Source organism: Chiloscyllium punctatum, chromosome 20 (assembly GCF_047496795.1).
Source record: "Chiloscyllium punctatum isolate Juve2018m chromosome 20, sChiPun1.3, whole genome shotgun sequence".
Lineage (NCBI taxonomy): Eukaryota > Metazoa > Chordata > Chondrichthyes > Orectolobiformes > Hemiscylliidae > Chiloscyllium > Chiloscyllium punctatum.
This window is the reverse complement of record NC_092758.1, coordinates 11936731-11961562: the sequence shown is the minus strand read 5'-3', so window position 1 is coordinate 11961562 and position 24832 is coordinate 11936731. Positions and strand designations below refer to the sequence as shown.

Here is a 24832-nt window from a genome sequence, read left to right as displayed (position 1 = left end):
TTCATGGCACCATTAAAGGAGACAAGCTTTATACTCCAAGTTTATGGATTCAAATACCTCCAGCTGCTGTGGTCAGATTTGAAACCATGCCCCTAAAGCATTAGTTTGGCCCTCGGGGTCACTGGTCTAGTGAGATTACCGGTGTTTCTCCAAAGTGACTGCTTTTTGTGTACAAGCCTCACCTGCACGGATAGGGGGCGCTATTCACCCATAAGATGCTTCGTAGAATGACCACTCATCACCCAAATAGGCCCATCCACACCTGCCTTCTGACATTACTCAGATAAGCTATTTTTTTTTGGAAATATAAACTGGGAAGTTGGAAGTTTTGGACTGTCACATTGCAGAGGAGAACTCTTTTTTTAAAAAAAAACTCACTCAAAGATACAAGGGAAACTATTGGTGTTCAGTCATTGGTTACTTTCAGGCATACAAGTTTGAGACTCGCTGGCATCAGGTGACTTTGGATTGAGAAAGTAAGTTCCCCGCGTAAAACATTTTAGTTGATTTTAAGTTTCAGTTTGTAACAGAACTGAGAGGCAATTGTGCAGAGATCTACAAAGGCCCTCAAGAGAGGCAGATCTCGGAGTGCAAATGAAACAGCACTAAGAGATTCGGGAAAAGAATTCGGAACTCAATATTTTTGGAGGTACTGAGCTGATGTGCCAAAGGGCCTATTCTGTGCCAACTTGGTATGATTATGCACTTTTATGATTTAAGTAAAACCCCCAGGCCAAAAATAATGCCTGCTGAATTGAGGATTGCTGCAATCACCAATAATTTAAATCGCAGCATCAAAAATCTAAAGGACTGAGAGAAAGTCATCTCATTCTGTATTTGTGATTTAAACCTTGATCCGCAGAATCTGTTCCATTTTGCTGAGACTTTCCCCCCCCCCCACGATATTTCAGCAAATGTCTGTCCTGTCCGTTTTATCTGTGAGTGTATGTAGGTCTTTGGATTTAATGGCGTATGCTTTTAAAGTTTGCACGTATGCCATTGACAGTCCATTTTTCCACTCGTTAAAGGAGAATGCTGTGATGTGTTTTCCTCATTCACTCCTGAGATGTCAGCATCGCTCGCTGGCCCAGCTTTTATTGCCAATCCCTAGTTGCCCCTTGAAAAGTTCGTGGCGAGCTGCATTCTTGAACCGCTGCAGCCAGTGTGCAGTAGGTAAATCCACAGTGGCATTAGGGAGGGAATTCCCAGATTTTGATCCAGGGACAAAGAAGAAAGAGTGATATATTTTCAACTCAGAATTGCGTGCCATGGAGAGCATCTTTCAGGTGGTGCTGTATTTGTCCTCCTTGTTGGTCATGGGTTTGCAAGATGCTGTGGAAGAAATATGGGCATCCATGGATTCCAGTTTTGCTGGATGTCACACTCCGTCAAATACATCCTTGATGAGAAGGGCTGTCACTCTCACTTCCTCTTTGGAATTCAGCTCTTTTGTCCATGTTTGAACCAAGGCTGTAATCAGGTCAGGAGCTGAGTGGCCCTGGCAGAACCCAAACTGGGTGTCACTGAGTAGGTGCTACTTGACAGTACTTTTGATGGCACGTTCCGTCAAGTGTGGACTGACTGGCAATAATTGGCTGGAATGGATTTGTCCTGCTTTTTTGAGTACAGGACATACCTGGCCATTTTTCCACTTGGTCAGGTAGATGCCAGTGCTGTAACTGTACTGGGACAGCTTGGCTAGGGAAGCAGCAAATTCTGGAGCACAAGTCTTCAGTACTCTGCCAAAATGTAGTCAGGGCCAGTAGCCTTCACAGTATTCGGTGTCTCCAATTGTTTTTTGATATCATGTGGGCGGAGTTAAATTGACTGAAGACTGGTCTCTGTGATGCTGAGGATCACTGGAGGAGTTTGAAAAATGTGGTGCTGGAAAACACAGCAGGCCAGGCAGCATCCGAGGAGGAGAATCGACGTTTCGGGCATAAGCCCTTCTTCAGGAATCGGGCTTATGCCCGAAACGTCGATTCTCCTGCTCCTCAGATGCTGCCTGGCCTGCTGTGTTTTTCCAGCACCACATTTTTCAACTCTGGTACTCCAGCATCTGCAGTTCTCACTTTCTCCTTCACTGGAGGAGGCTGAGATGGATCGTCCACTCAGTGCTTCTGCCTAAAGATTGCTGTGAAAGCTTCAGCCTTATCATTTACACTGATGTGCTGGGCTCTTCCATCATTGAGGATGGGGATGTTTGTGCAGCCTCTTGCTCCAGTGAGTTGTTTAATTGTCCACCACCATTCGCCACTGGATGGGACAGGACTGCAGAGCTTCGATCTGTTCCATTGGTTGTGGATTCATTTAGCTCTATCACTGGCTGCTGATGCTATCTGGCATGCAAGTGGTCCTGTTTGGTAGCTTCACCAATTTGGCACCTCATCTTCAGGTATGCCTGGTGCTGCTCCTGGCATACCCTCCTGCACTCTCCACTGAGCGAGGGTTGATCCCCTGGCTTGATGGTAATGGTTGAGTGGGGGATATGCCGGGCCATGAGGTTACGGATTGTGATGGAGTACAATTCTCGTGCTGTTGATGGCCACAGCACCTCATGGATGCCCAGTCTTGAGTTGCTAGATCTGTTCAAAGTTTGTCCCATTTAGCACGGCGATAGTGCCACACAATGGAGATTATTCTCAATGTAAAGATGAGACTTTATCTCCACAAAGACTGCACGGTGGTCACTCTTACCGATACTGTCATGGACAGATGGATCTGCAGCTGGAACATTGTAAGGATGAAGTCAAATATATTTTTCCCCCGTTGCTTCCCTCACCACCTGTCACAGACCCAGTCTAGCAACTCTGTCCTTTCAGATCCAACCAACATGTCCTATTAGTGCTACTACCAAGCCACTCTTGGTGGTGGACATTGAAAACCCATACCTGAAGTACATTATGCCCTTTTGCCACCCTCAGTGCTTCCTCTAAGTATTGCTCAACATGTAAGAGTACAGATGCATCAGCCAAGGGAGGATCATATGTGGTAATCAGTATGGGGTTTCCTTGCTTATGTTTAACCTGAAGCCACAAGACTTCATGAAGTCTGGAATCAATGTTGAGGGCCCCCAGGGCAAACCTGCTGACTGTATGCCTCTGTGCCGTCACCTCTGCTGGATCTGTCCAGCCCATGGGACAGAACATATCCAGGGATGGTGATAGTGGTGTCTGGGACATTATCGTGAAGTTATTACTCTAAGTATGACTGTGTCAGGCTGTTGTGTGAGTAGTCTGAGATAGATTCCCCAATTTTGGTTCTAGCCCCCAGATGTTAGTAAGGTATAACTTTGCAAGGTTTTTTCTGGTGCCTTATATGATGCAACATGATACACAGAGTTACATTCCTGTCTTTGTGGAGGTTGGTACCACTAAGAGGCATGCTTGGTCATTTCACTTGCCCTTTACTCCTCCCTAGAACATCTTGACACCAAGAACAGCTACACAAGAATCCCACTCATGACTGCAGTTCAGCCTTCAACACTATTATCCCCTAGAGACTGATTACTAAACTTAGTGATCTCGGAATAAGCCCCACTCTCTGTAGCTGGATCCTCAAGTTTCCTGACCCACAGGCCACAATCAATCAGTGAAGATTGGGGACAATATTTCATCCTCACTAACACTCAACACTGGAGCCCCCCAGGGATGCATATTCAGCCCCCTACTGTACGCACTGTATACCCATGACTGCATCGCCAAATACCAGACCAATGCCATTTACAAGTTCGCTGATGACACCACCATAATTGGTCCAATCTCAAATGGTGACGAAACAGGCTACAAATGGGAGGTGGAAGACCTGGAAAAAATGGTGCACTGTGAACAAGCGAGCTCTCAAATGCTGGCAAAACCAAAGAACTTATTATTGACTTTCGGCGGGATGTTACTCATGCCCCCCCCTACACATTAACAGCACAGAGGTGGAACAAGTGGAGAGTGTTAAGCTCCTGGGAGTGGTCATCCACAACAAGTTTTTTTGGACAATTCATGTGGACGCACTGGTTACAAAGGCCCAACAACATTCTTTCCTCAGGCAACTGAGCAAATTTGGCATGACGGAGAATACCCTTGCCAACTTTTACAGGTGCACCATTGAGATAATTCTGTCTGGATGCATCACTACCTGGTATGGCAACTGTACAATTCAAGATCAGAGACCGTTACAGAGAGCAGTGAACTCAGTCCAGACAATCACAAAGGCCAGCCTCCCATCTACAGAATCCATTTACCAGGCCCGCTGTCAAGGAAAGGCCGCCAGCATTCTCAAAGATCCATCCCACCCTGGCAATGTTTTTCTACAACCTCTACCACCTGGGAGAAGGTACAGAAGCCTTAACACATGCACCAGCCGGTTTCAGAACAGTTTCTACCCAACTGTTGTTAGAATACCGAATGGACTCACAAACTCTTAACATTCACCTGTCCCTGCGTTTTGTTTTTGCCACTGTTTACCTATTATTTACTATCTATGCTACTTAACTCAGTGATCTGCCTGTATTGCTCACAAGACAAAGCTTTTCAATGTGCCTCGGTACATGTGACAATCAATTCAATTCAATTCGGAGAGCAGTTAAGAGTCAATCACATTGCTGTGGGTCTAGAGTCAGATGTCGATCAGACCAGGTAAGGACAGCAATTCAACAAATAAGCTTTTGTTTTCTTGTTTAATGATGGAACCCACTGAGAGTTAATTTTGTCTTATATACATGTCCCAGTCAGACATTAACCAGTCTTGTGATTCATTCGGTCATTTCTGCATTTGTGACAACTTGTGGAAACGGATTCCTGGCACATTCTACTCATCAGGGTCATGACACTGACACTGGAGCCTCTCGGGACCCAGTGACTTAAACCCACAGCTTCCAATGGCCATATTTTCACAGGGGTGTGTCTGTCAGATTGTCCATCTTTATTTTACTGGGAGAACTATTTGAGACCAAAGGAGCAAAAATTGACACTTTTCCCTCCTGCTCCATCTTAGCTAGTGGAGCTTGTATGAGACAGGGTGGAGAATTTAATAAAAACAGAGATAAAAATAACTAATCATCATTACTGCAAACCGTCTCAAATTTAGAGTTGAAAGGGAACAGCCCTGTGATAATTAAATGTGCAAATTAAATATGGACCAATGAATGTGAAGTATGGAATCTATCTAGTTGTTTGATGTTGCAGAATTTTGACATTCCTGTTCAGTGAAAGCGATCATCCAGAGAAACAGCTTCCATTAACATGGTGGGATTCACAGCATTAGTTCACTTTGCAGCCAATTTCTCTTTTTGCACCAAGAAAGTGGCAATCATCCTGCACACTGTAAGCTCTCCCAAACAGCAATGGCAGATAATCCATTTTGTACAGGTCATTCAAATTAGACATCCACCACGCTCAGAAACATTTGTTGAGGGATAAATATGTCAGCCTGTGGAATATGGGCAGAAAGGACCATTCAGCCCCTTCATGCCAATCAATAAGATCATAGCAGATCTGTCTGTGTTTCGAATTCCATATTCCCCTCTACTCTGCCAATCACCATCTTTCCCCCTGATTAATAAGATGCTATCCAGCACTGCCTTAAGTTCAGTTCAATGATGGTGTTACCGTCTCTGAATCCCCCACTATCATCAACCTGGGGGCTTACCATTACCAGAAGCTCCACTGGACTCACCACAAACACAATGGCTAAAAGAACAGTTCAGAGGCTAGGAACACTGCAGCCAGTAGCTCACCTCCTGACTCCCAAAGCCTGCCCACCATCTACAAGGTCCAAGTCAGAAGTGTGAGGGAATGCTTGCCTGAATGGGTGCAGCTCCAACAACATTTGAGAAGCTTGATACCATTCAGGACAAAGCAGCCCGCTTGATCAACACCACTCCACAAACATCCAATCCCTCTACCATCAACACTCAGTACACACAGCTGCTACTATCTACAAGATACAGCGCAGAGATTCACCAAAGATCCTCAGACAGCACCTTCCAAACCCATGACCCCTTCCATCTAGATGGACAAGGGCAACAGGTACATGGGAACACCAGCCCCTGCAAGTTCCTCTCCAAGCCACTTACCATCCTGACTTGGATAAATATATCACCATTTTTTCCCCACTGTCGCTGGATTGACATCCTGAAACTGCCTCTCAAAGGGCAGTGAGTGTCTACCTGGAAGATGGATTGCAGCAATTCAAGAAGGCAGCTCACCACCACCTTCTCAAGGGGCACCGAAGGGCAGGCAATACATCTGACTCAGCCAGCGACACCCATGTCCCACAAATGAATTTAAAAAATGACCGTGCCTCCATCACCTTCTGAGACAGAGGGTTCCATAGTCGCACAACACTCAGAAAACATTCTCCTCCTCGCTATTCCTAAAGGGCAGCCACTAACTTTGAGTAAAAACGTTCTTGATTCACCCACAAGAGGAAATATCTTTTCCCCATCTACCTGGTCAAGACCATTCAGGATCTTATACATTTCAATCAAATCGCCCCTCAATCTTCTAGAAATAAGCTCAGTTTATCTGACTTCTCCTCAGAAGACAACCCATTCATTCCAGGTATCACTCCAGTAAACCCCCTCAGAACTGCCTCCAATGCAGCTACTTCCTTCCTTAATTAAGGAGACCAAAACTGTACACAGTACTCGATATGGAGTCTCACCAGTGCCCTGGAGCATAAAATTAAGGATGTTATGTTCAGTTCCTCTCATAAAGGATAACATCCAACTACCCTTCTTGATTACATGCTGTACCTGTAAATTAACCTTTTTTTTTGAGTTGTTGACCAGAACACCCAGATCCCTGTGCACCTTAAAATCCTACAATAGATATTGTCTGCAACACCAGGGGAAGCTCCCTTACCCTTTTTTCAATGGGATCATTCCCACTTATGAGAGAGCATAGATTCCTGATGAAGGGCTTTTGCCCGAAACGTCGATTTCGCTGCTCGTTGGATGCTGCCTGAACTGCTGTGCTCTTCCAGCACCACTAATCCAGTATTTGGTTTTCAGCATCTGCAGTCATTGTTTTTACCTTGTTAATTTAACTACGGCTGTGAGAGCTAAGATGTGAGAACAGGGAGGGTGTAAATCTCCGCTCGGTTTATTTGCATGACACTTCTGGCAAAACAATAATGGACACACTGACAAACACACTGTGAAAATACAGCCTTTGAAAGCTTTAGTGTTTAAGGGGTTTTCTTGCAAGTCAGTGGGTCCCAAAATGGCCCCACACAATTTGTCTCCCTGTTCAGTGTGATGATCATCATGGGTAGAGTGCCCTGGAAATCAGGTCCCCAGTTTTCACAGATTGTCATAAGTGCAAAAATGACCATTTTAATCTCTAGGATGGTTAATATCTGACTGTGACCACTATCTAAGATGAAATAAGTTTGCAGCAGCTTTCATCAGTAAACAAGGGGACAAAAAACATAGTTCTCAAGGTCCCATCTGGTCTATAGGTGACTCCACAACAATGTGGTTGACTATCCTTTAAAATGGCCAAGGAAGCTTATCATCTTCTACAAAGAAGAAAGGAATGAAACAGTTTGGATCATGTGGCATCAAAAGAGCAAACTTTGCAGTTTTTGGGAACTATCCATGACTTTGTGCAGGACTCTCCATACTGGGGCTTGAATCCTCCCCTGAACTTCGGTTTCTCCCTGAGCCACAGTTGATGAGCTTCATGCAACTACAGACCCTGTCACTTGCCTCTGGACTGCAATATTGAAGCACCTCAGGTTACTGCACATTTGTGGTTAATAATAACTAAGGGATGATGTCAAACCAGATCGAAAAAGCAGTAACAGTGGATGAAGCACCCTGAAATCTTCCCAATCCTCTTTTCAGATGCAGCACCACCAGATAAATAAAACACATTTCTTTAAATTCATTGAATTTTAAAAATTTGATAACAAAACCAAATTGTTCCTCAGGCACTCCAGAATTTCTCTCTGTATCATAGAGGTATCAAAAAAGGGAGGTCTTTCGGCCAAATGCGGCTTTGCTGGCTTTTCCAATTGATCTTCTCTAATCGTCTTTCAAATATTTATCCAATTTCCCTTTTGAAAGTTATTCTTGAAACTGCTTCCACCGACAATGATTTATGCTATTCTGGAATACATTGTGTGAAAAGTATTCATCTCATTTCCCTGTACAAAATATCTTCAATCTGTATCTTTAATTACTGATCCTCCTGTCTCTGGAAATGCAATTTCTCCATCTTTGCCTTGTGAGAACCCCATTGAGCGGTTAGGAAGCTCCAACAAATCTCTTTGTAATCTCCTCTGCTCCTCGGAGAGTCTTATTTGAGATGTTTTTGTCAAGGTCAGATTTTAAATGATTCAGTGCCTTGAGTAGAACTATTCTTCCAAAAAGTTTAATGCTGAACAAGAATTGGACATTGGATCTAGGCAATCCAGAAATACCATACAATTTACCCATCATGCATAAGAATGATGCCTTAAACGATTCCAAATGGATTTTTTATTAATATTATCAAACCATTTCACTTGTTTGTAACACTTGGATTTATATAAATGATTTGGATGTGAACATAGGAGGTATATTTGTTAGTTTGCAGATAACACCAAAATTGGAGGTGTAGTGGACAGCAAAGGAGGTAATTATAGATCAGTGAGCCTTACTTCTGTTGTAGGAAAGGTTTTGGAAATGATTATAAGATTTATCATCTAGCAAGCTACAATTTGATTTCAGATAGTTAACGTGGTTTTGTCAAGGGCAGGTCGTGTCTCACAAACCTCACTGAGTTTTTTGAGAAGGTGACCAAGCATGTAGATGAGGGTAGGGCAGTTGACGTGGTATATGGACTTCAGTAAAGCCTTTGGTAAGGTTCCACATGGTAGGCTGATGGAGAAAATGCAGAGGCATGGAATTGAAGGTGACTTAGATTAGTTTGGATTAGAAACTGGCTTTCTGAAAAAAGGCAGCAAGTGGTGGTTGATGGAAAATATTCAGTCTGGAGTCCAGTTACTAGTGTGCCACAAGGATCTGTTTTGGGGCCACTGCAGTTTGTCATTTTTATAAATGACAAAGACACAGACATAGGTGGATAGATTAGTCCAAAGATGTGCAGGTCAGGTGAATTGGCCATGCTAAATTGCCCGTAGTGTTAGGTAGGGGGTAAATGTAGGGGTATGGGTGGGTTGCGCTTCGGCGGGGCGGTGTGGACTTGTTGGGCCGAAGGGCCTGTTTCCACACTGTAAGTAATCTAAGTAATCTAATCTAATCTAATCTAAAATTGCAGACAAAAGTAAAGTCGGTGGAGTAGAGGACGGTTTGGACGAATGTTCCAGGTTGCAGGGAAACTTGGATAAACTGCAGAATTGGACTGAGAGGTGGCAAATGGAGTTCAATGCAGCTAAATGTGAGGTGATGCACTTTGGGAAGAATAACAGGATGGCAGAGTACTGGGTCAATAGAAAGATTCTTGGTAGTGTGGATGTGCAGAGGGATCTTGGAGTCCATGTACATAGATTCCTGAAAGTTGCTGACAGGTTGATAGTGCTGTTAAGGCGGCATATGGCATATTAGGTTTCATTTGTAGAGGGATTGAGTTCCGGAGTTGCAATATCATGCTGCAACGATACAAAACACTGGTGTGGCCACATTTGGAATATTGTATACAGTTCTGGTCGCCCCATTACAGAAGGATGTGGAAGCATTGGAAAAGGTGCAGAGGAGATTTACCAGGATGTTGCCTGGTCTGGAGGGAAGGTCTTAAGAGGAAAGGCTGAGGGACTTGGGTCTGTTCTCATTGGAAAGATGGCGGCTAAGGTGGGGATTTGATAGAGACATACAAGATGATCAGAGGATTAGATAGGGTAGACAGAGAAAGACTTTTTTCTAGGATAATGACGTCAGCTTGTACGAGGGGGCATAACTACAAATTGAGGCGTGATAGATTTAAGACAGATGTCAGAGGCAGGTTCTTTACTCAGAGTGGTAAGGGCGTGGAATGCCCTCCCTGCTAATGTAGTCAACTCAGCCACATTAGGGAGATTTAAACAATCCTTAGATAAGCACATGGATGATGATGGGATAGTGTAGGGGGACGAACTGAGAATAGTTCACAGGTCGGCGCAACATTGAGAGCCATAAGGCCTGTTCTGCGCTGTATTAGATTAGATTAGATTAGATTACTTACAGTGTGGAAACAGGCCCTTCGGCCCAACAAGTCCACACCGCCCTGCCGAAGCGCAACCCACCCATACCCCTACATTTACCCCTTACCTAACACTATGGGCAATTTAACTTGGCCAATTCACCTAACCTGCACATTTTTAGACTGTGGGAGGAAACTGGAGCACCCGGAGGAAATCCACGCAGACACGGGGAGAACGTGCAAACTCCACACAGACAGTCACCTGAGGCGGGAATTGAACCCAGGTCTCTGGCGCTGTGAGGCAGAAGTGCTAACCACTCTGCTACCGTGCTGCCTCAGATTACAACGGGATCTTGATCAGATGGGCCAATAGACTGAGGAGGAGCAGCTAGAGTTTAATTTAGATAAATGCAAGGTGCTGCATTTAGGGAAAGCATATCTTAGCTGGACGTACTTAACAGCAAGGTCCTGAGGAGTGTTGCTGAACCGAGAGACCTCTGCGTGCAGGTTCATGGTTCCTTGAAAGTGGAGTCGCAGGTAGATAGGATAGTGAAGAAGGCATTTGGTATGCTTTCCTTTTTTGGTCAAGGAATTGAGTATCGGAGTTGGGAGGTCATGTTGCAGCTGACTTTGGTTAGGCAACTGTTGGAATATTGCATGCATTTCTAGTCTCCTTACTAACGGAAGGATGTTGTGAAACTTGAAAGGGTTCAGAAAAGATTTACAAGGATGTTGCCAGGGTTGGAGGATCTGAGCTACAGGGAGAGGCTGAACAGGCTGGGGCTATTTTCCCTGGAGTGTCGGAGGCTGAGGGGTGACCTTATAGAGGTTTACAAAATCATGAGGGGCATGGATAGGATAAATAGACAAAGTCTTTTACCCGGGGTGGGGGAGTCCAGAACTAGAGGGCATAGGTTTAGGGTGAGAGGGGAAAGATATAAAAGAGACCTAAGGGGCAGCTTTTTCACGCAGAGGGTGGTACGTGTATGGAATGAGCTGCCAGGGGATGTGATGGAGGCTGGTACAATTGCAACATTTAAAAGGCATCTGTTCGGCTACATGAATAGGAAGGGTTTGGAGGGCTGGGTGCTGGCAGGTGGGACGAGATTAGGTTGAGATATCTGGTCAGCATGGACAAGTTGAACTGAAGGGTCTGTTTCCATGCTGTACATCTCTGACTGTGAGGTGCAAGTCCACCAAAGTTGCATGTTGTTTCAATAAGGTTTCTTTGTCTTTATAAACCACTATCACTTTGTGATAAAGATTTGAATGTTATTTTTCTTAATTACTTACTGTACCTGCACTTTCTGTGGTTTATGTACGGAAAACCATTGAATATCAACATTTCCGAGTCAGCGTGAAAAAGTATGTTCTTTCCCTTTTAACTTCCTTACCCAGTTGGAGAACTTCACACTCCCCAGAGAATATAACTCTCTGTTATATTCCATTTAACAGAGTCTTACAGCATGGAAACAGACCCTTCAATCCATGCTGAACACGTTTCCCAAACTAAACTAGTCCCACTTCCCTGCATTTGGCCTGTATCCCTCTAAATCTCTCTTATTCATGTTCCTGTACTAATGTCTTTTAAGTGTTATATCTACCACTTCCTCTGGCAGATCATTCCACATGTGAGGTAAAAACAATGACTGCAGATGCTGAAAACCAAATACTGGATTAGTGGTGCTGGAAGAGCACAGCAGTTCAGGCAGCATCCAACGAGCAGCGAAATCGACGTTTCGGGCAAAAGCCCTTCATCAGGAATAAAGGCAGTGAGCCTGAAGCATGGAGAGATAAGCTAGAGCTAGAGATCCCTCTAGCTTATCTCTCCACGCTTCAGGCTCACTGCCTTTATTCCTGATGAAGGGCTTTTGCCCGAAACGTCGATTTCGCTGCTCGTTGGATGCTGCCTGAACTGCTGTGCTCTTCCAGCACCACCATTCCACATGTGAGCCATGCTGTTTGTGGAAGAAGTTGCCCTCAGGCCCTTTTAAAATCTTTCTCCTCTCACTTTAAAAACTTGCCTTCTAGTTTTGAACTCCCCTCCCCTGGGGAAAGGACCACATCTATGTCCCTCATGACTTTTTAATCCTCTATGAAGTCACCCTTCAACCTCCTATCGCTCCAGTGAAAAGGAATCCAATCTTATCCAGCCTCTCAGTTGCCCAGTCACTCTACGTGTCTTGTTTAGTGTTCTCTTCATGTTGGCCCCACAGGCTTTGCCAACATCTGTTGCCCCCAATTGCCCCCGAGAAGGGGGTAGTGAGCTACCTTCTTAAACCACTGCAAACCGCAAGCTATAGGTAGACCCACAATTTTGACAGGATTGGGGGCGGGGGGGGGGGGAAAAAAGAGTTCCAGGATTTTGACACATCTGCTGCCCTAGCCCTTCCAGATGGTCGGGGCTGTTTACTTCTTTGTAACCTCTTTAATTCAGTTTACTTCTCCACTGATTCATCTGCATTTATCTAAATTAAACTTCATCTGCCCCTCCTCAGCCCATTGACCCATCTGGTCCAAATCCTGTTGTAACCTGAGGTAACCCTCTTCGCTGTCCACTACACCTCCAATTTTGGTGTCATCTGCAAACCTATTAACCATACCTCTTATGCTCTCATCCAAATCATTTATGTAAATGACAAAAAAGTAGAGGACCCAGCACCGATCCTTGTGGCACTCCACTGGTCACAGGCCTCCAGTCTGAAAAACAACCCTCTGTCTTCTACCTTTGAGCCAGTTCTGTATCCAAATAGCTAGTTCTCCCTGTATTCCGTGAGATCTAACTTTGCTAATCAGTCCTGCCCAAAACATCAACTCTCCCGCTCCTGTGATGCTGCCTGGCCTGCTGTGCCTTTTCCAGTGCCACACTTCATCAACTCTGATTTCCCCAACATCTGCAGTCCCCATTGTCTCTTGTGATACAATATGAAATTATAGTATATACCTTCAAACTAGGGATTAAAATATATCTACTCTTTGGGCTAGTGGTTACCCGATCATTAATTTGACCTCTGAACCTATCACTGTTAAGACCACCATCACCATAGTGGGAGGTGATGACCCAGTGGTATTATCACTAGACTATTCATCCAGAAGGGGGAAAAACCATACCCAAACAGTTGCGGTTGCTGGAAAAACTCAGCAGGTCAGGCAACATCTGTGGGGAGAAAGCAGGTTACAGGTTTCTGGTCCACTGAAGAAGGCTGAGCTTTCCCAACAATTTCTGACTTTGTTATTAACCCAGAGAGCTCTGGTAATGTCCTGTGTTCATATCCTGCTATGGCAGGTGGTGGAATTTGAATTCAATTTTTTAAATAAAAAACTTGGGATTAAACATTTAATAATGACTGTGAAACCATGTAATTGTTAGGGGGAAAAACCCATCTAGTTCACTAATGAAATCTGCCGCTCTTAACTGATTTGTCCTACATGTGGCTCCAGACCCAAAGCAATGCGGTTGACGCTGAATTGTCCTCTGCACAATTAGGGATGGGCAATAATACTGGCCTGGACACCAATGTCCACATCCATAAATTAATGAATAATAGGGTTTCGAGGGATATGGGACAAATGCTGGCAAATGAGACCTAGATTAATTTAGGGTATCTGGTTGATTAGAATAGATTCCCAACAGTGTGGAAACAGGTCCTTCGGCCCAACAAGTCCATACTGACCCTCTGAAGAGTAACCCACCCAGACCCATTCCCCCTGACTAATGCACCTAGCACGATGGGCAATTTAGCATAGCCAATCCACCTAACCTGCACATCTTTGGAGTGTGGGAGGAAACCCATGCAGACACAGGTAGAATGTGCAAATTCCACACACTGTTGCCCAAGGCTGGAATTGACCCTGGGTCCTTGGCTCTGTGAGGCAGCAGTGCTAACCGTTGGCATGGAGGAGTTGGACTGAAGGACATACTTCTGTGCTGTGCACCTCCTATGACTTTAATATTATAGTAAATTAAGAAAAACATAAATTAAGCTACTTTTTAATATCAAATTATTAAGAAAATAGTGCAGTTATTTATTTAAAGCATAGAAGAGGTTCTTAATTCCAATCTGGTAGAAGCTTCAACTCTTCTACCCGAGGAGCTGTCTAATAACTGACCTGGTAAAACCAAAGACCAGGGAATGCTAGAGATCTGAAACAAATAAAATAGAACTTGCTGGAGTGACTCAGCAGGTCTGGCAGTGTCTGTGGGGAGAAGACAGTTAACTTTCAAGTCCAGTGGCTTGTCTTCAGAACAAGCCTGATGATAAATATTAATGGAAGTATAAATTAAAACATATGGACAAGGAGTAGGCTACATCATTCAGAGAGATCACAACTGATCTTTCTCAATCCCATTTACCCATCTGATCCTCCTATCCCTCGAGTTCCGTAGCATTTATTGGTCCCTCTCCTGCCTGAGAATCTACAGCTGTCTGGGGTAGAGAAATTCAAAGATCTGCAACTCCTTAAGTGAACAACTGTCTCCCCATCTTCATCCCAAATGCTTCTGTGACTGGGAGCCTTGGAGGGGAAAACAGCTTCTCAACAGCGATCTTGTCAGTTCTTTTATGAATCTTATATATTTCATGAGCTTTACTCACTTTGTGCTTCTGAAGGTGTGGGGAAAGCCCCAGTTTAACGTCATACATTACTTTTTAAATTGTTTGAAAGATTTCTGTGTCCACAATAGTCTTGTGTGAATGCTCAATACTGGACAGTACGGTCATCTGGCAATCAATCTATTGCTTCAGGAATGTTCTCCTGAATGTGCGTGTCCCCTTCCCTGTGGGAAGTTTTTTAGTGCAGTGGGTAGAAGCTGCCTGGCAAAGTCAGAACTCCAGTTTCAAGTCCCACTCCAGGCCTTGAGGGCTGAGGAAGGTCTGTTCATAACCTGACCAAATAGACGGAGTATAGTGAGAGAATTTCTATAGGTGTTTTGTGGATTTGGTGGTTGAAGGCTGGGGACTATAATTAGTAGGATGCCTGGGTGTACCAGTGTAAGCACACAGTGTGTAGAAGAGAGATTGGTCAATGCACCCAAATGGGGATGCAGCACAAAATAATGACCAGGGTGCAGTCCAAAAGAGTGACCCACATAACAAAATTGGAAACAAAGGAAGAGGATTGTTGGTTCTATGCAGCCATTAATTCGGTGCTTCTGATTGAGCTAGCAGCTCGGCTCCCATTGGCGATACACACCAATAACAGGAAGAGTGAGAGAGATGGGGTAGAGTGGTGCTGGAAAAGCACAGCAGTTCAGGCAACTGTATTCCTGATGAAGGGCTTTTGCCCGAAACGTCGATTTTACTTCTCCTCGGATGCTGCCTGAACTGCTGTGCTTTTCCAGCACCACTCTGCCCCAGAATCTGGTTTCCAGCATCTGCAGTCATTGTTTTTACCAAGAAGGAGAGAGATGCCTGGTCAGCCCTATGTCAGAATCTCTGCTATCGTTATCCATAGGCCTAGACTATGATATACAGGCAAAAGCATGTGTTTCCAGTGAGTTGTAATTGTAATATCTTCCCTTTGATAAGGAATCCAAACTGTAAACTGGATTACAACTGGATCTTGATCAGATGGGTCAATGGGCTGAGGAGGGGCAGATGAAGTTTAATTTAGGTAAATTTGAGGTGCTGCATTTTGAGAAAGCAAATTTTAGCAGGACTTGTTCACTTAATGGTAAGGTCCTAGGGAGTGTTGCTGAACAAAAAGACCTTGGAGTGCAGGTTCATAGCTCCTTGAAAGTGGAGTCGGAGGTAGATAGAATAGTGAAGAAGGCATTTGGTATGCTTTCCTTTATTGGTCAGAGTATTGAGTACAGGAGTTGGGAGGTCATGTTGTGGCTGGACAGGACACTGGTTAGGCCACTGTTGGAATATTGCATGCAATTCTGGTCTCCTTCCTATCGGAAAGATGTTGTGAAACTTGAAAGGGTTCAGAAAAGATTTACAAGGATGTTGCCAGGGTTGGTGGATCTGAGCTACAGGGAGAGGCTGAACAGGCTGGGGCTGTTTTCCCTGGAATGTTGGAGGCTGAGGGGTGACCTTATAAAGGTTTATAAAATTATGAGGGGCATGTATAGAATAAACAGTCAAAGTCTTTTCCCTGGGGTGGGGAGTCCAGAACAAGAGGGCATAGGTTTAGGGTGAGAGCGGAAAGATATAAAAGAGACCTAAGGGGCAACCTTTTCATGCAGAGAGTGATACGTGTATGGAATGACCTGCCAGAGGAAGTGGTGGAGGCTGGTACAATTGCAACATTTAAGAGGCATTTGGATGGGTATCTGAATAGGAAGAGTTTGGAGGGATATGGGCCGGGTGCTGGCAGGTGGGACTAGATTGGGTTGGACCGAAGGGTCTGTTTCCATGCTGTACATCTCTATGACTCTCTGACTGAAGAAGGTTCCTGCCTGAAATGTTGATTCTCTTGCTCCTCGGATGCTGTGGAATCTGCTGTGCCTATTGTATCATAAGAACCTATGGTCATACTTATAGTGGGAATTATCTGTGTACAGAGGGTCCCTGATTTATGAGTGTCTGACTTTGAATGCTTCTTTTTAATGAATGCATTCCCATAGAGTGGAATTTTAAAGATCCAACATATGACCATTTCCTGTATTTACAAATAGCTGCTTTACATTGTGCTGCAATCTGTTTACAAGTCAACTCATGAATGGACTCAAGAATAGAACCCACTTGCAACCTGGGGACTGCCCACACCAGTCACATTGTAGTTGCCGTTTACTGCCACTGGTGGTATTGCAGTGTCTCCAGTGGAGGAAAGATGCAATTACAATGTGGGAGGTTTACATGGTAAAAGTGAATTGTGGAACTTATGAACGGAAAAGATGGGAGATAGCCAGACAAAATTATTCACATACATCTCTCAATTGACCTACAACATTGTGGTGTTCATTGGGAATAACTGAACGGTTTGCACAAGTCAGCTCTATTTGCTTATTTTCATATAGATTTCTACTACAAATGCCTGCATCCATATTTATAATGAACTGGTCAGACTGTAGATTTTTTTCACAGTCTGCACAACTACACCTTGAGAAGTTCCATACTAGATCTTGCCAGAATACCATACATACTCAGGTAAAAGTTGACCCCCTACTTTTGGTCAAAAATCTGGAATTTTCCATATGTCCAGTGTAAAAGTCAACCCTAGTTCTTCTCAGAAATGTTGATCTGTTATCTGCGTCAAGGTATAATCCTGTACATAAATGTTACGGTGAGGAAATGAATTTGTGCTATTATGTGATTTGATGTACAATTCATACCAATTCCAGTGTGAAAGAGTCAGGTGACAACCATTCTCATGGAATTCAGTCGAGGTTTTGAAATTTCTTCGTTTTGTGTAAAAATGCTCTCGAGAAAAAGAAATATACAGCAGCATTAAAACAGAAAGTTACTGAAGTTGCAGAGAAGACATAACTGTGTAGCAGTAAGAGAATTTTGGGCTTCGGAGAAACTGGAGAGACTGGAGAAAGATATCGAATGAAGGTCAGACAGTGTGCCAACAGAGATAAACCCAACAAATGGCCACAATCGGAAGAAAAGGTTGCTGAGTGGGTACGTGAAAATTGTATTAGTCATGAAGCCATCCGAATCCACGCACCAAACAAATCAAAGGAGGGTGGAATTTCGGATTTTAAGGCAAATGCTGGATGGTACACAGGTTTCATGAGAAGGCATGACTTAGCATTTTGGCAAAGATGCAGGATTGCACAAACACTGCCTGCTGAACGTGAAGATAAACTTTTACAAATTCACCAGTTTGTAATCAGAAATCAGCAGAAGGAAGGCTACAAGTTATCATGCATTGGAAACATGGACGAAACGTCTATTTCTCTTGACACGTCGAGAGTGGGACTATGAACCAAAGAGGAGGAAAGAAAACAGTATTGGTGAGGAGAACCATTGGTCATGAGAAAAGTAGCTTTAAATTTAATTCTCTCTTGTATGGCTGAAGGCACGAAGTTAAAACTTTGCCAAAGGAGAAATTTCAAAAAGAAATTGTCATCCATAAGGCTAGATGGATGAAGGTAGATGTAGAAAATGGATAAACAAAGTTTGGAATTTACAATGTGGTGGAATATGCAAGGAAAAGGAGTTTGCTCATCTGTGATCAGTTTAGATCGCATCTGGTGAAGAATGTTATTGCTAACATTCGACCACATAACACCAATGTAGCTATAATTCACAGCAGATTTACCAATTGATGCTGGTATCAAGGCAGCGGTTAAGCACATGATGAGAATGAAGTGGAATAACTAGAGGTGGGATGGAGGAAAAAAAAACATACAAGAAAGGGCTCCATCATTGCCACTGACCTGTGAATGGATCCTTGATTCACAGAAGGGAGACAAAAGCTGACACCATTTCCAAATCATTCAAGAAATGTGGAATTTCAAATAGATTGAATGGTACAAAGGACAATTATTGTTGGGATAACATCGAAGTTTAAACAAAAAATCACAATACCAGGTTATAGTTCAACAGCTACCTGATGAAGGAGCAGTGCTCCAAAAGCTTGTACTTCCAAATAAAGCTGTTGGACTCTAACCTGGTGGTGTGTGATTTTTAAACCTTGTCCACCCCAGTCCAACACTGGCTCCTCCACATCATAGAAGTGGATGATATGTTACCATAACTACAGACAGCAAAGATGAGCCATAAGATGATTAATTCATCCTGATAATTATGAAGCTTTATTCAGTGCTGAAGATGTTGAACAGTGTGATTTTGCAAGATTTTAATGACGTTTTCTATTTAACATGTTTAATTTAAGTTGTACTGTGTAATGGTGATTTAAAGCCATATAACATTTCTACTTCACTTTTTGTATGTATAAACAAAAGCTTCTAATTCATTTTTGTTTCTATTGTCTTTATCCAGTAATTACCATAATTCATTGTATTTTTTCTTTATTTGTTTAGCGATCAATCAGGCTTCTGCTAAAAGTGCAGTATTTTGGACTGTAGCATGAATTTCAGCCCCTCAAAATGTAAGATCTATTTAATAGTCAACCCCAAACATTTAACCTTAAAAAAAGGTAGTCTAAAAAATTCACTTATAGGAATATACTGTATGATATTTATAGGAATTTATAATGAGAAACATTGGCAAGTAACAGATTAAATTTAGCAATATTTATACAATGTACAAAATATTTTTTATTCCATTTAAAATATTTTCCCTTTTTAAACTGCTTTATCCTTGGCTTTCTGATGAGCACATTGAGTATCGAGTCTCAGACCAGATATTTAAGCAGAAAATCCAGCTTGTTGCTCCCAGTGCAGTGCTGCATTACCCGAGGTGCTACAATTAGATATTACTCCATCTACTTTCCAGGGTAGATGGAAGAGATCCAAAAATCTCCTAATTTAAAGATCATGGGCAGAGCAATGACGAGGGGTGCACTTCCCCACCCCAGCATCTTGGGACACCCTTTATCTTTCCAAATTATCACAATCACTAATAAAAGTAGATTACATGATTGCAGAATCAGTGATTTACAGAGTATTCACAGCACAGAACGAGGCCATTCAGCCTATCACACATGCTGGCTCTCTGTCAGCAGGAGGGACTCTGAGTCCCACCTTCTTCCTGTAGCCCTATAAAAGTTTTGTTCCCTCACTTTCACAATTCCATTTCAAAAGTCTTTCAGGAAGTGCCTGATCTTAATTCCATATCATGCAGCATGAAACAAATTGTTTCTTCATTTCATCTTTGACTCTTTCACCAATCATGTTAAATGAATGTCCCCTGCTTCTCAATGATTCTGTTAACAGTAACAGTTTTCCCCCTACATTGTCTGGACCCTTCAGGAGTTTGAACAGCTCTATCAAATCTCACCAGAAATAGCAGCTGGAGCAGACCATTCAGCCCATCGAGTCAGTTTCACCACTCAAAGTCAAGCTGAATCCTGGGCTCTCCCGTAATTCTCTCAGAGCAAAGAAAGATCGGTCGATCAATTAATCACCTAAAGCATTTAACTCGTCTCACCTGGGCACAGAGGCTGCCTAACTTGACTGAGTATTCCCTGTTTTTTTTTTAAATTGATCTGGTCAATAGTCCAATTGCTGACTGTGGGATCTTGCAGTGTAAAAATTGGCTGCCAAGTTTCCTACACAGGAGCACTGTCTACACTCCTGAACCTCAGTGTAATGTAACAAATGCACTCTGAGCAGTGAGTGGTTAGGATCAGGAACACACTGCCTGGGAATGCAGTGGGAGTGGATTTGCAAAAGGGAATCAGTCCATTTTCTGTTACAGAAGGAAAGTGGCCATTTGCTCCATCATGGCTGCACTGGTTCTATTCCCCAGAATCAGAGAATCCCCACAGAGGGGGAAAGAGGCCATTCAGCCCACTGCATCTGCTCCAACCCTCCAAAGACCATCCTACCCAGACCTACACTATCCCTTGTAACCCTGCATTTCCCACACCCAGGAGAAAGTGAGGACTGCAGATGCTGGAGATCAGAGCTGAAAATGTGTTGCTGGAAAAGCGCAGCAGGTCAGGCAGCATCCAAGGAGCAGGAGAGTCGACGTTTTGGGCATTTCTGAAGAAGGGCTCATGCCCGAAACACCAATTCTCCTGCTCCTTGGATGCTGCCTGAGGACCTGCTGCGCTTTTCCAGCAACACATTTCCCACACCCAATCCACTTAACCTGCAGGTCTTTGGAGTGTGGGAGGAAACCCACACAGACACAGGGAGAATGTGCAAACCCCACAAAGAGACAGTCGCCTGATGCTGGAATTGAACCCAGTGATTAGAGACTGCAGCTCTAACCACTGAGCCACCAGGCAACCCAAAAGATAAAACAGATTACGGTGGATTGGCTATGCTAACTTGCCCCCCATTGCACCCTAGGGATGCGCAGGCTAGGTGGGTTAGCCTTGGGAATGCTCCTTGGAGAGTCGGCGCAGACTCGATAGGCTGAATGGCCTCCTTTTGCACTGTAGGGACGGTACGATTTGTATGATGAGCGCCTGTCTCACGGCCTTTTCTGTACACCACTACGTGCACGGACAGAGGCGAGTAGCGGTGCCCTGCCCTTGCAGAGGGCCAGCACAGACACGCCTGGCCGAACGGCCGCTGTTGGAGTTGCGGGGTGGGGGTGGTGAGCCTCACAAATCTTTAAAATCTCGCTAGCGCGGAGAAGGGGGAGGGAATCAGAGGAACGCGGTGAACTCACCTCCCAGTGATGAGCTGACTCCTGGACGGGGTACAAATGGGTTGGATGTAGTAATTCTCTAGTCTCACCCCCTCGGCCGCCAGCCTGTCCATGGTCGGAGTGTGGATGTCCGAGTTGTGGTACCCGATATCATGGAAACCCTGGTCATCCGCCAGGATGAAGACGATGTGAGGTTTCGCCCTGGCACTGCCCCTCCCCAGAGGGGGCACTTTCTTCCCGGTTAAACCCGGCTTCATCCAATCCCAGGACAGATAACCGAAAGACAATAAACTAACCAGGGAGAAGCCGGTCAGAGTGTATACAGCCATAGCTTCCCACACCCCACCTCCCTCCCTCCCTCCACTCACAATCCAAACATCACAGCTAGGGCAAAAAACTTTCAACACAACAGAGAGAAAAAAAAAGTTTTTAACAAACTTTTCCGACTTCCCTTAACCAAAGTTTTTTTTTAAAAAAGGGAACTGGCTTGCTTCAAACTTTCTCGGTAGCAAAGAGGCTGGAGCTAACCCAATGCTAGCTCAGCTATTAGAGCCCACTGTTAAATTGCACTACAGACTGCCTACCCACTACTTCTGCAACCCGCCTTATTCCCCTGGTCCCTGCCCTCTCCTCTCTCGTTGGCTCAAGGGCATGGGCGGGCACTGGCTATCTCCTTTCGTATTGAGCGGTTGAGCTGTCAGTCAGTGTCGGCCATTCATTCATTCATTCACCTCCCAGGGCAGCACTGCTCACGTTCAGCTGTGTCAACCCTGTTGGTGATAAATTCATGTCCTGGAGGAACCCGTGTTGGACTGGGGCAGGCAAAGTTAAACATCACACAACACCAGGTTATGGTCCAACAGGTTTACTGTGTTTGGAAGAATGGTTCCAGAGCGCTGCTCCTTCATCAGGTGCTTGTGAAGCAGGGTCATAAGACAGAGAACTTATGGCAAAAGATCAACTGATAGGATATGTTGAACAATCCTGCTCCACAGTTACCTGATAAGATTAGATTCCCCTTCAGCCCAACAAGTCCACACCGACCCTCCAAGGAATAACCCACCCAGACCCATTTCCCTCTGACTAATGCACCTAACACTGTGGGCAATTTAACATGGCCAGTTCACCTGGCCTGCACATCTTTGGAGTGTGGGAGGAAACCAGAGCACCCAGAGGAAACCCACGCAGACACGGGGAGAATGTGAACACCCCACACAGACAGTCACCCGAGGCTGGAATCAAACCTGGGTCCCTGGTGCTGTGAGGCAACAGTGCTAACCACTGAGTCACCGTGCTGCCCCAAAGGAGTAATGCTTCCAAATAAACTTGTTGGACTATAACCTGATGTTTGGACTATAACCTGGTGTTGTGTGATTTTTAACAGTGATAAATTCGTCAAATCAACCAGCCCCTCGATCCTGCTCTGCCATTCCACATCGATTATGGCCGTGGAGACAGTTAGGAATGCAGATGCTGGAAGCTGGAGTTAATAGGTGTAAAGCTGGAAAAGCACAGCAGGTCAGACAGCATCCGATAATTAAAACTGAAACACCCAGAAAGGAGCACCTCATCTCACAATCTGTTCAAAGCAGTGTGACAAGTGGTATAGCCTACCTCTCACCCCCAATCTATTATAAAGGAGACGTTAAATGAAAGGAATCCCTGATACTCACTTTATAAGTGCCAATTTGTTTTTTTTTAACTCTAACAGTAAACAAATTAACAGAATTACTAACAACCCTAACAATTCCTACATATGCCCTCATACTGCTGCACCAAACCTTTCAATTCAGTTCTCCAATCCTGAGTCAGGTAGCTTACTATCCTATTCTATCCTATTCTCTGGGTGTTTCGGTTTTAATTATCAGAGGGATGTCGACCTCCACTTCGTAACAGATTGGGGCTTAATCTGGGATTTGAACCTGGGACCTCTCCCAAAGATCTCATCCCAAAACAATGACTTTCCTGCTCCTTGGATGCTGTCTGAACTGCTGTGCTTTTCCAGCTTCACATCTATTGACGTAGATCATGTCCAATCTAATTCCTTACCTTTGTAGAGAGAGAAAAACAGAGATAACATTTCCACTTCAGTATGACTGTTCAGTTGGCTGGATGGCTGGTTTACAGAGTAGTGGGATGCCAACAGTGTGGGTTCAATTCCCATCACCAGTTTGAGGTTACCATGAAAGACTCTCCTTCTCAACCTCTTCCCTCCCTGAGATCTGGTGGCCCTTGGGTCAAATCCCCACTAGTCACTTCTCTCTAATGAGAGAGCAGCCCTTATGGTCTGGTAAGGCTATGGCGACACAACAACACTTCTTCAGATCAGTTCCTCCAGTGTACTCTCTGTGTTGGTTTTAGATTTTCAGTATCTGCAGTGTTTCCAAATTTTTTTATTTTTGTGGTCATTTGTCCAATTGCTAATTGGCATCAGTGCTGAGGAAGGGTCACTTGACCCGAAACTTTAACTCTGATTTCTCTCTAGAGAAGCTGCCAGACCTGCTGGGCTCTTCCAGCAATTTCTGTTTTTGTTTCTAATTTATTGCAGCCACAGTTTCCTTGACTTTTGCTAGTTGTGGGAGCTTCCTGTGCAGAAATCAGCTGCTGAGTTTCCTCTATGGGAGCACTGTCTACAATTGTGGCCACCACTGTAATGTAGGAAACACACTCTAATTGGTGAGTGGTTAGGATCTGGAATGCAACTCCTGTGCAGGCGTTAGACTTAGATTTAGTTGTGGTTTTCAAAAGAGAATCGGACCATGTTCTGGGGAGGAATACTCCAATAATCCTTTGTTTTTTTAAGAATGTATCTCCCTGATCCTCAAGAATGTCTTATTTCAAAATTGTAACCCTAATTCTGGTTATTCTCATGATATGCAATGTCTTTTCCAAGTATCTTACCACTAAGAAACCAGTAGTACTGGAGAATGAATCTCTTGACGAGAAGATTTGAAGTTCAGGTTGAGGTTCTGGATGTAGGTTTGCTCGCTGAGCTGGAAGGTTCATTTTCAGATGTTTCGTCACCATACTAGGTAACATCATCAGTCAGCCTCCAATGAAGCTTTATCCAGAGGCTCACTGATGATGTAACCTAGTATGGTGATGAAACATCAGAAAACGAACCTTCCAGCTCAGCAAGCAAACCTACATCCAATGAATCTATAGGTTGGACTGTGAAGCATACAATATAAGTCACACCAGTATGTCCCATTTTCCAGTTTAACTGGTTTTCCCCCTCTGACAGCTGTCAAGTCCTCATGTCTCTATGTGCTGTTGGTGTTTTATCGCCAATATTCCAAATCAAAACCACTTCAGGTTGATCCAGGTACTTGAACTTCAAAACAAACATCTACATTTTTGAATCATGAGTTTTTATGTATTTGTTCCATGTGATTTAGGGGTCACTGGCACGAGCACGGTGGCTCAGTGGTTAGCACTGCTGCCTCACAGTGCCAGGAACCCGGGTTCAATTTCAGCCTCAGGCAACTGTCTGTGTGGAGTTTGCACGTTCTCCCCGTGTCTGTGTGGGTTTCC

General features: G+C 44.1%; 1 protein-coding gene across 1 annotated transcript in view; it reads right to left on the bottom strand.

Annotated features, from left to right (window-relative positions):
* LOC140491887 (arylsulfatase I-like) overlaps positions 1 to 21880 on the bottom strand; it is a 56373-nt gene extending 34493 nt beyond the window's left edge. The window contains exon 1 of the mRNA XM_072590322.1: positions 21320 to 21880. Coding sequence (XP_072446423.1) covers positions 21320 to 21627 — 308 coding nt within the window. The 5' untranslated portion in view covers positions 21628 to 21880. The remainder of the gene's footprint in view (positions 1 to 21319) is intronic.
* Positions 21881 to 24832: the final 2952 nt, after the last annotated feature.